The 16,400-nt window shown below is 38.1% G+C and overlaps 1 protein-coding gene across 3 annotated transcripts in view; it reads right to left on the bottom strand.

The window, feature by feature from the left end:
- The window catches only part of PDE7B (phosphodiesterase 7B), a 360,318-nt gene that overhangs the window by 45,048 nt on the left and 298,870 nt on the right, over positions 1–16,400 (bottom strand). For all 3 annotated transcript variants that reach the window (XM_005684794.3, XM_005684795.2, XM_005684793.3), the window contains 3 exons: positions 7,020–7,171; positions 4,755–4,818; positions 2,266–2,361 (listed from right to left, as the gene is read on the bottom strand). In XM_005684794.3, coding sequence (XP_005684851.1) covers positions 2,266–2,361; positions 4,755–4,818; positions 7,020–7,171 — 312 coding nt within the window. The remainder of the gene's footprint in view (positions 1–2,265; positions 2,362–4,754; positions 4,819–7,019; positions 7,172–16,400) is intronic.

The following is a 16,400-nucleotide window of genomic DNA, read 5'->3' as shown; positions in this document are numbered from 1 at the left end:
TCTTATTCAGATCAAATGATTATCTTTCATGCCCTTCCAATCTAAGGATGAGTGTGCTCTTGATACCAGAGACATAATGCAATTTTGTTTGCAATTTACAGAAACCACTTGCCTGTTTCAGCAAAGTTAACCAAGGCAATGCCTAAGATGCAATATATTCAGTGTGTGTAGAACATCCTGATTTTCAAGTGTGGCCATATTCTCTCAGCCCAGCCTATGACTTTGGCTGTAGATTCTGGTGTTATTTCTGTCACTGACTCTAGCTTTTTCACACATACTCTGGTGTGCACACATGCTCAAAGTATCTGCATTCTCCCTCTTTAGACAAATTGAAATTATTTGGCTCCATTCATGGGGATTACTTCACTCACTCTCTCTCAACACAATTAGCTTGAGGTTATTTGTGTTTCTGGAATGAGCCTTGCTCTGGCTGGTTTCCAATATTCCTGTTGTGCCACAGGTACATTTTATTCAGCAGGTTTATCTTACTATTATATGTAAATCCTGGCTCTATTACTTACGTATATTGGGAAAGTTACTTAGCCAAGTTTCCTTCATTTCCTCCTCCATAAAGTAGGGATAATAATAGCTTTGATCTCAAAGGCATATTGTAAGGATTAAATGGGTTAATATATGCAAGTTCTTAGAAGAGTTCCCAGCATGTGTAAACACCAAATAAGCCTGGTGGCTGCTGCTGTTGTTATCACCATCACCATTATTTTATTCTTGATGTATCAAGCCAGCTTTCAAATTCAAAGCACTGCCACATGGCAAGTCAAAGAAGTCAGGAACATGCTAAGAGGCAGAGGACAGTTATTTGGTGATTAAAAATGGACCAAGGATGGCTCAGTGGTAAAGAGTCAGCTGTCAATGCAGGAGATGTGGGTTCGACCTCTGGTCTGCGAAGATCCCACATGCAGCAGAGCAGCAAGGCTGGTGAGCCACAGCCACTGAGCCGGTGCTCTGGAGCCTGCAGACTGCAACTACTGAACCCACGTGCAACAACTGCTGAAGCCTATGGGCCCTGGAGCCCATGCTCTGCAACGAGAGAAGGCCTTGCACTCTAACTAGAGCAAAGCCTGAGCAGCAACAAAGACCCAGCACAGCCAAAATAAACAAATACACAAAAATAGAAAAAATGTGCCCTGGATAATTCACTGGAAGATAAATAAGCATATACATAAAGTTGAATGAGAGCTGAGACTGCTTTTTGATGAAAAATGATGGTGCAATTGGGTGGAAAGATGGTGGACTTTCAAATCCAACAGACCTGGGCTTGGATGGAGGCTCTGCCAATTACAATTTGTTGACCTTGAGCAAGTTACAAAACTTCTTTGTACTTCTCCTTATCCATGGGTCAAATATTGATAACACTCAACTTGCAGAGGTACTGAAACTGTTAGAAATAACATACTCAAAACACTGCCTACAACGTGTGCTATCTACACAGGGAAAGTGAAAGTGAAGTGGCTCAGTCGTGTCCGACTCTTTGCGACCCCATGGACTGTAGCCTACCAGGCTCCTCTGTCCATGGGATTTTCCAGGCAATAGTACTGGAGTGGATTGCCATTTCCTTCTCCAGGGGATCTTCCCAACCCAGGGATCAAACTCGGGTCTCCTGCATTGTAGACAGACGCTCTACCGTCTGAGCCACCAGGGAAGTCCATATACACAGTAGTTTTCTTCTCATTAAAAAAAAAGCCTATTGAATATTTCAACAACTCATGTCCAGAGTGGCATTATTGAGGAGTACTTTGCTTGGGTTTTGCTAATATATGAGCAGATCAGTAACTTCTCTGACAGTTATCTGCTCTTGATGGTTGTCTTTACATTGTGGTTGTTCAGTTGCTAGGTCATGTCCGACTCTTTTGTGACCCCATGGACTGTAAGCTCGCCAGGCTCCTCTGTTCATGGGATTTCCCAGGCAAGAATACTGGAGTGGATCACCATCTCCTTCTCCAGGGGATCTTCCTGACACAGGGACTGAATCTGTGTCTCTGGCACTGCAGGCAGATTCTTTACTGTTGAGCCATCAGCAAAGTCCCTGTCTTCACATAGCCTTTATATTTTAAGCCTAAGCATAAACTAATATTTTTTAAACAATTTAAATAGATAAATTATATTTTAAAATGAAGATGGATGATTTAAGACTAATATGAGGTCTTCATCTACCGTGCTGTGGCTCTTACCACTTTATAGTAAACAGTATTGTAGACTGCCATTATTCATGAGAAATGGAGTAGAAATGTGGAAAAAAGGACTTACCTAAAAATCTGTGTAAGGTCACCATATCTAACTTGAAGTGGTGAATGAGTCCATGGGTGTTGAAGAGGTGGCACAGCAATGTTACCAGGCTGTTTCCTATAGGCAAACAGTCAGCTGCTTTAATTCATATTCATTACTATTAAAATATCAAGACAGACAATAGGATCCAAAATTTCTATAATGAAAGTTCTCTGATAGAATCATTTCTTTTCCTCTTTAGATCTGAAATTATCCAAGTACAAAGGATATTATTATTATGATCTGGTCCCAGGTTTTCTCTTATTGCACAAGAAAAATTAACTCAGACATTTCCCCAATACCACAGGCAATGAAAACAGTAAGAGTTAAAAGGAGCCTGCCTATAGCAGTACCAGGGATACATACTCACGCATGTGCGTGCGTGCCTGCGTGTGTGTGGTTATGTGTTTGTATGGGTATTTAAAAAAATGTGCAGTTTAATGGTCACTGAAAATGTGTCTTAAGTTGCTTCCAAATGATTTTTACATTTATAGGGGTATCTAAGCCACCATATTGCCTACTCTTCCTTTGGAAAATCACTCAAGATGAGATTTGACCATGAGATACTTTGTAACTCAAGTCAGCAGAGGTGCAAAACTGAAGCTACAATAACTTGTTAAGCATTCAAGAAATATCGTTCACTAGAGAATAAGGATTTTGAACTTTAAAAGCATTGTAGAGTTTATGAAAGACTGAAATGGACTAAGAAAAGGACTGGTATCTTAAATGGAAAACTATGTGTTGCTTAAGCACACTCATCCAGGGTATCTGATTCTATGTGTTTTTATAGCTTTCATTATCTTTGAGCTATTTCACAAGAATCAAAATTTTAGATAACCAATATCATTCCAGACGATTCTTGTCAGTATACATGAAAATGAAATTAGAGGGAAATACAATTGATTTTCCCCTCCCAGTTTCTCAGCTATTGACAAATTCATTTCAGCATTTCTTACTGCTTACATATATATGACTCTTTGAATTTTCCTTTGAACTAGCTGTAGCATTTTACTGAATCTGTAACTAATTTAATTAAATAAAATCATTGACATATTCATTTCATATTTTTGTGAGTTGTGATTATACTCTTTTTTTTAACAAAGAGCATTGAACTAATCCTTTTGTTCACGGTTAATTCCATGTACTGGTTCCCATCTCTCAATTGACTTGAGCAAAGTGAGACACAAGATTATGAGATACATCCCTAAATGGTCTAGCTTTCAGTGTAAAGCTCATTTTCAGGCTCCCCAGGTGGCTCTAGTGGTAAATAATCCACCTGCTAATGCAGGAGACAAAAGAGATGTGGGTTCCATCCCTAGGTGGGGAAGATCCTCTGGAGGAGGAAATGGCAACCCACTCCAGTATTCTTGCCTGGAGAATCTCATGGACAGAAGAGCCTGGTGGGTTACAGTCCATGGGGTCACAAAGAGTCAGACACAGCTGAAGAGACTTAGCACTCATGCACGCAAAGCTCAGTTTCAGGGTCTGAGGCTGTATCTCTCCACTTCGTGTTGTTTGTCAGGAATAGAATGGTGAGGAAATCTGTAATGACTTAAAACACAATCCTGGTATATGATGAGTGTGTGCGTGCTAACCACGCAGTTGTGTCAGACTCTGTGCAACCCTATGGACTGTAACACACCAGGCTCCTCTGACAATGGGATTCTCCAGGCAAGAATACTGGAGTGGGTTGCCATGTCCTCCTCCAGGGAATCTTCCCAACCCAGGGATAAAACCCTGTCTCTTATGTCTCCTGCATTGGCAGGGTGGGTTCTTTACCACTGGCACCACCTGGGAAGGCCGTGGTAGATGATGGTCAGCATTAAATGTGATGTCTTTTACTGATTCCCTATTATCAGATTTGTTTAATGAGCAGTTAAAAATACAATAGGATCTTATTATTTTCTTAAGAGAAACCTCTATAGGAACAAGAATTCAAAAAGTGGAGCCAATAAGAATCTTACTTTTCCCTTCAGCTGCAATCTAAGCTTCTGTACTCTATTCTCAGCAATTATTTTCTTCTCATGATGCCAAGCATATCTGAACAATACCTGCAAAGGGGCAGACTCACTCACTTAATAAAGTGCAAAACCACTGGCTCCAGTAAGAGTCAGGACTGATCAGATATGATTTTATGTTCCCAGTTTTCATCAACTAAGAACGAATGACCTCCTTTTGCATGTGGCTGAAGTATTATGCAAGGAAAGATCTAATCTGTGCTTTTTAAATGCTTTTGGAGTCATCAAGACCAGAAGAAAATTGTATTAAGATTTGAAGTCCAAATTCAACCCTTATTCTTCATCTCAACTAATTTCCCTTTGCCCTGGCCCTCCTAGAATGGCTGTAGATTTATGAACGTGGGAAAAGAAAGAAAGAAAGAATAACAGTGTTTAAAAATAAATTTTGTTTTTCACAAAATTAATCCCATTTTACGGTGTGTATTTTAGTGAAAATTCTTTTGGGTGACTTACCATTTGTCAAGCGATCAAACAAGAAAATGTCAAAGTCCCACATTCCCACTTTGGAGAGCATGTGCTGAAAAGGCAAACAAAAAACAGCACTCAGATGAATCATATTGGAGACCCAAACATTTACTTTGAGACACAGTGAATTAAAGAATTAAACAGTTGAAAATAGCGTACTACTATCTATGTACAACTGGTTTAGCAGTAAAACAAACCTTACTCCACTCCCTAATAATAACAACAGTGTTAAAGGGACAGGTTCCGGAATTAGACCGCCACATCCCATGACAGCCGCATGTCTTACTGGCTGTGGTACCTTGGGTAAATTGCTTAGCGTCTTTGTACCTCAGTTTTCTAATACATTACCATATGCAAAACAGATAGCCAATGATAATTTGTTGTATGACTCAGGGAACTCAAACCCCTAGAAGGGTGGGATGGGAAGGGAGGTGTGAGGGAGGTTTAAGTGGGAGGGACCATCAGCTATTATAGCTATGGCTGATTCATGTTGATGTTTAGCAGAAACCAACACAATGCTGTAAAGCAATTATCCAAAAAAAAAGTTAAACCTGTTGTGAAGATTAAATAAAGCAATATATGTAAAGAGCTTAGAGCAGTGCATGACATAGTGAAACACATATGATAGATAGCTGGTAAAATTGTAGTTTTATAGTCTCTACCTAGGGGAGGAGGTTTACAGTAAAGTTAAAAAAAAAAGAAATCTAGATGACTGATGAGCATATTACTCTGCTCAGTGTAGACTAAATGTGAAATTAACCACTGTTACAGACAGGAAACTGAAGCGTGGGCAATTGAAAATATTGGGTAATTTAAAGACCTATCGTCCAATGTAGACTTATTGTCCTACTGAATAATCTTCCATTGCATGAATTATACCACGCTTCGTTTATCCATTCATTTCCTGGCACACATATGGGTTGTTTCCTCCTTTTGGGTCTTGTGAATAATGTTGCTATGAGTGTAGGTGTACAAATATCTGATTCAGTCCCTGTTTTCAAACCTTTGGTTATATCTTTTTTTTCTTTGTGCTGTGCAGCATTTGGGATCTTATTAATAGTTCCCTGATCAGGGATCAAACCCGTGCCCCTTGCTTTGGGAGCACAGAGTCTTAGCCACTGGACCACCTTTCTTTTGAACAATAGCCCCTGCTTAGAGTTAGATGGTGTCAGAGTTGCAGTTGCTAACTCTACCCTCACTGTAGCTCCAGTGACTGCCTTCCTCTCTTCTCATGGGCTCTGCTTCCGCTAAGGACCAGCTCTCTTTCCCCACCTCCCGTTGAGTGGTCCCCCTGTGTCTTATGATAAAATCCGAAGGCCTCATCATGGCACACAAAGACTTCACAACAGCATCAAGAAATAAAGGGACAGTAGGTTTTGGGTGAAGTCCAGTTTAAGTACTCTTTTAATCCAGGTCACGCAATTCTAAAGGCAAGGCTAAAATTTGATCTCGGATATCCTGATTTCCAGCCTGTTGGTTTTTCCTACATCTCAGTGTCATCTTTCTTGGGAGATGGCTGCTGAGAGGGGTGGCATCCAGGAGAATGCTGTCAGATGCTCCAGTGCTGGGAGCTTAGCTTTGCTCTCCTTCTGGAGCTTCTCTGGTGGCTCAGAGTGTAAAGAATCTGCCTGCAAGGCAGGAGCCTGGGGTTTGATCCTTGGGTGAGAAAGATCTCCTGGAGAAGGGAATGGCTACCCACTTCACTATTCTTTCCTGGCTCCTGCCACCAGAGTGGATTGCAAAGACCCCATGGACTGCAGCCCACCAGGCTTCTCTGTCTATGAGATTTTTCCAGACAAGGATACTGGAGTGGGTTGCCATTTCCTTCTCCAGGGGCTCGTCCCAACCCAGGGATCGAAACCAGGCAGGCAGATTCTTTACCAACTGAGCTACAAGGGAAACCCTTGTTTTACTTAGTGTTGTGCAAAAATTTTTTGCACATTTATAAAAATAAAAATAGCTAGCATGTGCTAGGTATGAGTCTATTAAGCATGCAAACATGCTTTACTTTATTTAGTCTTTGTGCCACCCCTATGAGGAGAGTGCTTCTATTAATTCGCTTTATATTAATATTTAAGGGAAAAGCCCAGATGTGTTGAGTAACTGTTGAGAGGCACAGAACTCCCCAGGGCCCCGAAGTAGGACTCAAAGTGAGGTGTGACCAGTGGAGGGAGGGGAGGTGAGAGGGTAGGGGGAGGCACACCCTCTCAGCCACTGGCCTGGTATGAAGCGACAGAGGGGTAACTAGCTCACCCTTGCTTGTCCAAGGTAGTCTTCATCCAACAGGTGAAGAGGGGCTTGTGGTATAATTCCACGAAGCAGCCTTGATGCATGGAAGTATCTCTGAAAGCTTAACAGTCTTTTCACCTTTTTCTTGGTGCCAATTTCCCCTGAGTGTGTTGTATCTGCGGAAAGCAATCAAATTCTGAAGTTATACATTTAAAAAGCCCTATTTTCTCCACTCTGTAAAAATAGAGTGCATTATAAATGAGAGAATCCCAAGAGATGCTCTCAACACTTTCTTAAATAGAGACCATGTAACTCTGTATTTGAAATTCTTCTAGAACAAGAAGGATATTTCTGATATGTTACATTCATTAAAAGGAGATATTTCTGACTAATTTTGGAAGACGTGAATGTGAATTAAAAACCTCATTTTCTTATTAACAACGTTCGTAAACTTAGTGAGTAAATTTACACACTTTTGTATGCATTTAAAGAACAGTTGTGCTTTTTTATTCTTCTATACTGGAATGGAGGTTCCGGAATTTAGAACAGGTTCTCATCCTACAATCTCTGTAGGCTGATGAAATCCTTCACCTGAATTAGAAGAGTTGAGAATACACTAGCTTGGATACAAGGAAAGGTTTCCTAATGTCCCAGGAACATCGGCAGCAAAGGAATTAAAACTCTCAGCACAAGAGTGACCTAGATTCTCATGCCATGAAGCAAAAAGGGTGTTTATTTTCTAATGGAGTATATTCTCTTTCACTGGTGGCCATGAAAATCTGATCCTGTCAGTAGAGATATTTTAATGCTCCTGTCACATGTGCCTTTAAAACTTGACTGTTGACTGTCCAGAAATACCCCAAGCACATAATTTGAATGTCTGTCAAGGTATGTTTCATCTCAGATGAAATCCTATGAATCACTCAGCCACATGAGTGATGTCTGCTGCCAAATTTAGATCTGGAGTCAACCGAATGGTCCTAGAAGGAAAACATACAGTTCATACATAAAGAAATTTTGGTTTCTTTCATGCCTCTTCCCATGTCCCCTTTTCCTCTATAGAAGTCAAAATCACAGTGGATATTGGAAGCAGAGGAATAAATGGAAAATGACCCTTTTACAATGTGGTGCTCCCAAGGTCAGGGAATGACCAAAATTAGAAAGTTACTTGGTTTTATTGTGCATGCAAAGACTTAACTCAGGGCACACAACACCCACTGCTTTTTGGAAATGCCACCTGATTAAAATTCTTTTTATTTTCAATTGGGTTTAGATTTTCTGTGTGGGGAGATGTAAACAAGACCATAAGGAGATAAGAGCAGTAAACTGAAGTTGGGTGCTTAGGCGCACATCAATATGAAACGTGGGCTCAGTTCTACTGATGGGTTCTCACTCATTTCTGTTTATCAATCAAAGTACAGGTTAAAGTGGTTCATTCATTAAAAAATGTTTTGAGGCAATTTTCTGATGGTCCAGTGGTTGGGACTTGGCATTTTCACTGGCAAGGTCTGGGTTTGATCCCTGGTTGGGGAAATAAGATCCTGCAATGAATGGAATGAAGCCACACACACAAAAAAATGTTTTGAGTGTTACTAAATGTTACTAAGGGACAGGCACTGTTCCAGATGCTTGGTGAGATCTTTCAGTTCTAGATCCTCTAGTGAGCAAAACAAAGACCCCCATCTTCAAGAAGCTTGCATTCTAGCCAAGGGAGATAGAAAATAAGCAATAAACAAAAAAAGAAGTAATTTATAAAAATGGGTTAGAAGCTGGTATGTGCAATGGGGGAAGAAAGGAAAGCAAGGGACAAGGGATCAAGAGTTCTGTGATGGGATAGCCAAGGTCACCCTCATTAGAGGCTACGATTTGATCAAAACTTGACTGAACTGTAAGTACATGAAGGAGCTGACCAAGCTCTGGGGAAAAGCCTTTCTTACAGAGGGACCAGCTCAACTAATTCCAGAGTGGGAGTGAGGCTGGGATGCTGGCATGTAGAGTGAGAGAAAAAGAGGAGAAAGAGATGTGTTCATAGAGCAAAGTGGAGGTGTGTGTGAGAATTTTACTCTGAAAGCCATTGTAACAACTTGGGCTCTACTCTCAGTAAAACATGGAACCACTGCAAAGTTTCGAGAGGAAGAGTAGTGTGGAAACACAGCATTTAAAAAGGGTCACCGTGGCCTCTGTATTAAGAAAAGATTTTAGCAGCAGACTTTTGATACAGTGAAATCTGTTATGGGGCTACTGGAATAATCTTGGCAAGAAATGATGGTTTGGTTAGACCATAGGGGTAGCCATGGAGAGAGCTGACGTGAGGGGATTCTGAATACATTTTGAAGATATTTTCAAGTTTTTGGCCTGAATAACTGGGGGAATGGAGCTGCCATCATCCGAGATGGGGAAGGCTGCAGATGGAACAGGTGTGGGGTGGATTTCAGCTTGATACGTGTTGAATTTGGATGTCTATTGGAAATTCAGGTGAAGATGTCTAGTAGAAATAAGCGGATATAAAATCTAGAGCTTGGGGGGAGAACACTGGGTTTGAGAAATACATTTGGGAGTGGTCAGATGAGATTAACCTAGGGACTGTGAGTGCAGCACTCACAGTCAAAATTCACTGAACTGTGCCGTTAAACAAGCACATTTTATTGTATCCTTATAAGCAACAGTATCCAGTAGCTACAAGCGCGTTTAGCATGCACATTTTGTTATTTAAATACAATTTATCGCTAAAAGGAGCCAGATAACCTTGGTGAAATGTGTGAATCTAGGACTGGGGCAGGCAGAGTACAAGATGAACTGTGACTTCTTATAATGCCAGAAAATAAGGGAGAGTTCAAAAAACGATGGGCTCGTAGAAAAATGACAGAGGAGACGATGTGAAGGGGGGCTTTCTGAGCAAATATGCAGCTATTTGAAACTCAGCATGAATAACAGGAGAGTGGATTATAAACCACTGACTAAGAAAAAGAAAAAAGACTCCACCAGCCCATAGTAAGGACGTGAGTAAATAAGTAAATAAGAGAAAGCTCTGACCAATAAGGTGGAAGAAACAGTGAATTATTAGTAATAGCAACCTTTATAGTAATAACTGATTCAGGCCAAAATCATTAATAGATAATAAAATTAAATAAAAAGCAACAGGATAATTACATAGTATTAAAGAATCTTTTCACAGGTGACACCAATCCAAAAGGAAAACATGGATAGTTTTCTAGTGGACAAAGGTAGAGGAGGTACCATCTTCACTAACTATTCAACGTTAGCATCACTTGTCATAGGAGAAGCTGTTATCTGACTCTGCCTGATGTAATTCACCGAGGACACAACATCACCTGTGCAGTGGTCCTGCCCCAAAGGTACATCCCACCCCTCAAAAGAGGTAACATCAGAAAAACCCAAACTGAAGCATATCCTTCAAGTAAACAATCTGTCCAAACTCTTTTAAAAATTAATTAATTAATTTTAAATTGTAGAATAACTGATTTACAATATTGTGTTGGCTTTTGCCATACATCAACACAAAAGAGCCACATGCCTCTGCTTACACTCTTAAAAAATATCAACTTCATAAAAGACAGGAGAACCCAGGTATTGTTTCATAATAATGGATACACAGATACAGTGTGCTTAATGCAATGCATGGCTCTGAACTGGATCCTGGATCCGCCCCCCCCCCCCAAAAGATTCCATAAATGACATTAGTAGGACAATCTGTAAAACTGGGATATGGACTTCTATATGAGATAATAATATCCTATCTATAAATGTCTTCACTTTGATAACTGAACTGTGGTTACATGGGAGAATCCCTTGTTGTTAGAAAATACATGTTGAAATATTTAGGGATAAAGGGGCATGATGTGTACAACAAATTCTCAAGTGATTATGAAGAAAGTAGCAGCAAGGTAAATAAAGCAAAATACAGCTGGTGCATCTGGGTAAAGGGACTACAAATGTTCTTTGTTCCGTTTGCACAAATTCCCTATAATTCTGATGTTATTATATAATAAAGAGTCTAAGAAGGGAAAGAATGGGAAGGGAGAAATCTGACATAATGACACGGAGTATATTCAGCTCTCAAGGAGTTTTGCCACGTTTGGGAGCAAAGCAATGTGGTGATATTTCTATATAGAGCTATGCAGAATGAAATCAAGTGTGTTGGTAGATAAATGAAATTAATTATTTCTGTATTATGTATAAACCTGAAAGGAAATATCCATACAACGGTCTATTCCTTTTTTTGGTAGTCTATGAAAATCCTCCCATTCTAAAATACTAGAAGAAAATCTCCCTTGTGGCTAATAGCATGCCTGTGTTTACATAATAGAATCAGAAGCAAACAACTTAAGCTTGGATTATGGAAATATGGCACAAACATAGCAAATTGAAATTATGGATTGTTTCTTGGTAAACTTCCATTCAGCTTTCCATGTAAGATATTTTAAGCAGATTCGTAGGTAAGATAATGACACTTGTTACATACAGTAAATATAGGTGATTAGAGATAATTTCTGGTCACCAAAATTATCATTTTGACTAAAATATTTCTAATCTCCTGTTGCCATGAGCTGAGAATCCATTTTTGCCTTAAAGAAAAGAGGAAAACAGCAAGACTCTCTCCTTATTTTTTACCCTTGTAGTCAAAATGGTGATAGTGTACTAAAATGACAATGTGGATCTCTTTCAATTTTTATTTTCATTTTTGATATTTTTTGTTCTTAATTTTTATTTTAAAAATATTATGTTAAAAAATAAAATATCTTAATTACTGAATTATTTGGTACCTTCTAAAATTTTGCAACTGAGGTAAGGGCTTCACTTGCCCCAGCCTAGTTTTGGCCCTGTCTGGCATCTTTGCAGCAGAAGCTCAGATAATGTGAAAAATGTTAAATATTAAAATAAATCTATACTTAAAACCTTCTCATAGTTAATTTTTTATGGTAGTGTGTAGGTTAAAAAATACATTAATAGCATATAACATCATTCATCATGGGAGAGTCAAAGTTTTGGAATCATTTGGTTTAATGTGTATTCTTTATTTGTGCAAATTCTTACTTATTGTCTGAGATGGGCAGGTAGGTATCTGCCAAGATACAGTATTTGTTGGTGGCCAATATCTTCTAAAATACAAAGGCATGTCGTAAGTATCCATATAGCACTGCTCTCTGGGTTGTTCTTTAATATATGAGAGAATAATTCAGAAGTGATACTGGGTGACCATTTATGAAAATGATAAACTTTCATTTTCTTACATGAGGACATTCATAAAGCTAAATGAAAAAAAAAACTTTAAGGTAGCTCTCTTGAAGAGATTCAATAATGAAAGAAAATAAATTTATTTAAAAATAATGTTAATGATTTATTTATCAACTGTCATTTAGGGAGCACTTTGTGCTGTGAGATAATAGGATAGAAAACTAGGATATAAACTGAAGGTATAGTTGGGAGAAAAAATTCATATAAAGAACAACCTGTGAATAAATCACCATGCTGTATAATAATCCTGGGTATTGGCTTTGGAAGTGTCGATATGTGTTATACTGTTATTAAATAAGACCTGACACATTTGTTTCCAAAAGGACTTTCAGTGAGTAGCATATTTTTGTTTTGATTATTAGGAGTACAGTGATAGGCATTTCTGGACAGAAATTTAAATGATTGGCTAAGCTAAATTTGGAAGATAGTTTCATTAAAATCAGGCTTCCCTGGTGGCTCAGATGGTAAGTAGAGAATCTGCCTGCAGTGCAGGAGACCTGAGTTCGATACCTAGGTTGAGAAGATACCCTGGAAAAGGGAACAGCAACCCACTCCAGGATTCTTGCCTGAAGAATCCCCATGGACAGAGGAGCCTGGCGGGCTACAGTCCATGGCGTCTCAAGGAGTTGGACATGACACTTTCAGTTAAAAGCCAGAAAGAAAAACACTAATACAGTATACTAACGCATATATATAGAATTTAGAAAGATGGTAACAATAATCCTATATGTGAGACAGCAAAAGAGACACAGATGTATAGAACAGTCTTTTGGACTCTGTGGGAGAGGGAGAGGCTGGGATGATTTGGGGGAATAGCATGGAAACACGTATAATGTCATATAAGAAATGAATCACCAGTCCAGGTTCGATACAGGATCCCTGGGGCTGGTGCACTGGGATGACCCAGAGGGATGGTGCAGGGAGAGGGGTGGGAGGGGGGTTCAGGATGGGGAACACGTGTACGCCCGTGGCAGATTCATGTTGATGTGTGGCAGAACCAATACAATATTGTAAAGTAATTAGCCTCCAATTAAAATAAACAAATTTAAATTACAAAAAAATAAAAATTAAGCAAAAAAAAGAAAGAATCTTAACAAAGTGTGTAATAATAAAATACTGGGTTTATTCAATACTTTTATAGAATTAAAAAACTTGATTTAAAGGCATTCATAGCTACCCTAATGGTGCTTTCTGTTTGGATTTTGTAGTTAATGGGCTATGGGTCCCCATATTCTCATTTGGAAGTTACAAAATGTTGCTCCAGAAGGCCTCATTGCCTAATCTATGTACGCATTGACTCTGACTGTGAAAGTCGTTTTCTGCTTGCTTGTTCTCTTACAAATTTCACAAATTGTACATATTAACACATTTCTGCACTATTTAGACACTAATTTTAGGGTTATGAAGTTTATATTGGCACTGCTCATATGGTAATTTTCAAATTTCACAAGCTGGGATTGGCTTCAGTGCAAAAAATGTTAATAAAAATTATTTTCATTTTGAGTACCTTCTCTATGGCATCTTCTCTTTACAGGGGCTGATACATTTCTGTACTAGGAGAAATCTTAAACCTAGAAATACTATCTGGGGTTAAAGAAAAGCTATAAGCTCACCTATATGATGAGGGTGTTTTTGTCAACTGTATACATAGTTCCTCCAACAATGTCTTTATCTACTATTAGGTTTAAAAAGCCCATTTGGGTTTTCCACACCATCTTGCAGAAAAACTTGAAGGACATTTTTGGCCAACCCAATATTTCCAGAATTTGAATAATTAGTAATTGGTGCAGAGGTAGCTCAGGTGGTTCTGAGAACAAAGAATGCTTTTATGTTTAAGTGGAAACTTGCTTCTAGCAAACATGGATACTCAACTTCATAAATTTAACATCAATACTTTCACAGCACTAATTCTACTGAATATTTAAAATAATATTATTAATAAATTCCATAATCTGATAATTATTGTACTAATAATTATAATACTTATATAATTATCATATAATTATATAATCACTATGTTATAATAATTATGATGAAATTCCTTGCTGAGTTAGTGGCTATTCAAATACTTTCATATTCTTCTCTTACAGAATTTTAATATGTCATACTAAAGGGATATTGGTATACACTTATCACTCCTCAAGGTTAGAAACCATCTTATCAAATGTAACTCCTTGTATCTAGTGTAAAATCTTGCTAATTATGGAAGCCCCATACAAAGTTTGTTGTTGCAATTTGATTCAATTCTTTCAATTAATTTATAGAAACATCATTATCAAGTGCCATTTTAAAACAATAAGCTGATTTGTAAAGTGTAAGATCCTAAAACTTACATTTATACACTAGCTTTTGAAATCATTTTCTCAACTCCCCCAAATGGAGTTCCAGAGACCAGGTGTTCCTGCTACTGCCATTTCCTTTGACTGACCTCCACCATAACATGTGCCCTGTGTGATAGCAAATTTACTCTTATTTACACATTTGACTTATTAGACTATAAGGTCTCAGAGGCCAGATTCATGGTAGTTTTCTTTGAAATTTCACATTATCCTACAGCAGATAGGTGCTAAATATATGATGATGGAATTAAATAATTTTGCTGTATCTGTGCTCTAGTTCTGAGCTCAAGAATGATGAGCCTTGGAGAAATCAGGTTGAAATTCTAGTTTTAAATATGTGGTTTTAAAAAAGATGAAAAAAGTTAATTAGTGTGATTTTAGGAGTCCTGAAACGCAAATAGCAGGTTTACAGTATAACGCTTCTTTTGTATAGCCAATTCTCACCAGTTTAGAATTCAGGATTCCTGCAAAGTTGGAAGGTTAGTAGAGTTATCCAGGATGGCAATTTTCTTGAAAGCATTCATGAGGGTTTTAAGATTGAAATAACCTATGCTAAGGTGCAGTTGCCCTATAGATAAAATTTTTAAAGACTAATGAAAAAAAAAACTAGTAGAGATAATATGTAGAAAATAATATCAATGTATTTTAAAAATGTATAATGTGGACCTCTAGTTTTCTTGACAAAGTGCTAAACGAGACTAGTGCTCACTTCAACCTACAATTGAAGTATTAAACACTTCAATCTATTATCATGTGCTTTTAGGAAATTTCATGGGCTTCCCAGGTGGCACTAGTAGTAAAGAGCCCTCCTGTCAATGCAGGAGATGGAAGAGATGCAGGCTGAGTCCCTGGGTTGGGAAGATCCCCTGGAGTAGGAAATGGCAACCTGCTCCAGTATTCTTGCCTGGAAAATTTCATGGACAGAGGACCCTGGTGGGCTACTGTCCATGCAGTCGCAAAGAGACGGACATGACTGAGCGACTGAACACATACATACACAGCAAATTTCATAATTTATAATTCAGACTGGGCTGTAATGACTTTAGTCAAATCCCAGCATTCACAGATTAGTATCTCTAGACATGAAAGCCTCCATTTCTTCATAAAAGAACCAGATGCCAAGAAATCTTTAAAATATAACAACAATATTATGATATTGATATATGATATATAGAAAGCCCTAAAGACTCCATCAAAAAACCCTTTGAATAATTGATATTAGTGAAGTTGTCAGATAAAAAATGAATACATGAAGATCTGTTGCCTTTCTATACACTAATAACAAACAGAATGAGAAATTAAGAAAATGATCCCAGATACAATTACATTAAAAAGAATAAAATGCTGAGGAATAGATTTAACCAAGGAGGTGAAAGATCTGTATACTAAAAACTACAAGACAGCAATAAAAAAAAATTGAAAGACAAATAAATGGAAGGATATTCTGTGCTCATCAATCAGAAGAATTAATATTGTAAAAAATTTTACCCAAAATATCCTACAGGTTCAATGCAATTCCTATCAAAATTCCAATGACATCCTCTATGGAAATAGAACAAATAATCCAAATATTTGCATGGTACCACAAAAGAACCTAGATAACCAAAACAACCTTAACAAAGAAGAACCAATCTGGAGGCATCACACTGGCTGATTTTAAACTATTTTACAAAGCTATAGTAATTGCATAGTATGATATTGGCATGAAAACAGACAAATAGATCAGGGGAATAGAATAGAGAGCTCAGAAATAAACCCTTTGCATATATGGTTAATTGATTTATGACAAAGGAGCTAAAGGTATACAATA

The sequence above is a fragment of the Capra hircus genome, chromosome 9 (genome assembly GCF_001704415.2).
Source record: "Capra hircus breed San Clemente chromosome 9, ASM170441v1, whole genome shotgun sequence".
Lineage (NCBI taxonomy): Eukaryota > Metazoa > Chordata > Mammalia > Artiodactyla > Bovidae > Capra > Capra hircus.
Note: the sequence above shows the minus strand (reverse complement) of the source record. Positions and strands in the feature narration are given on the sequence as shown.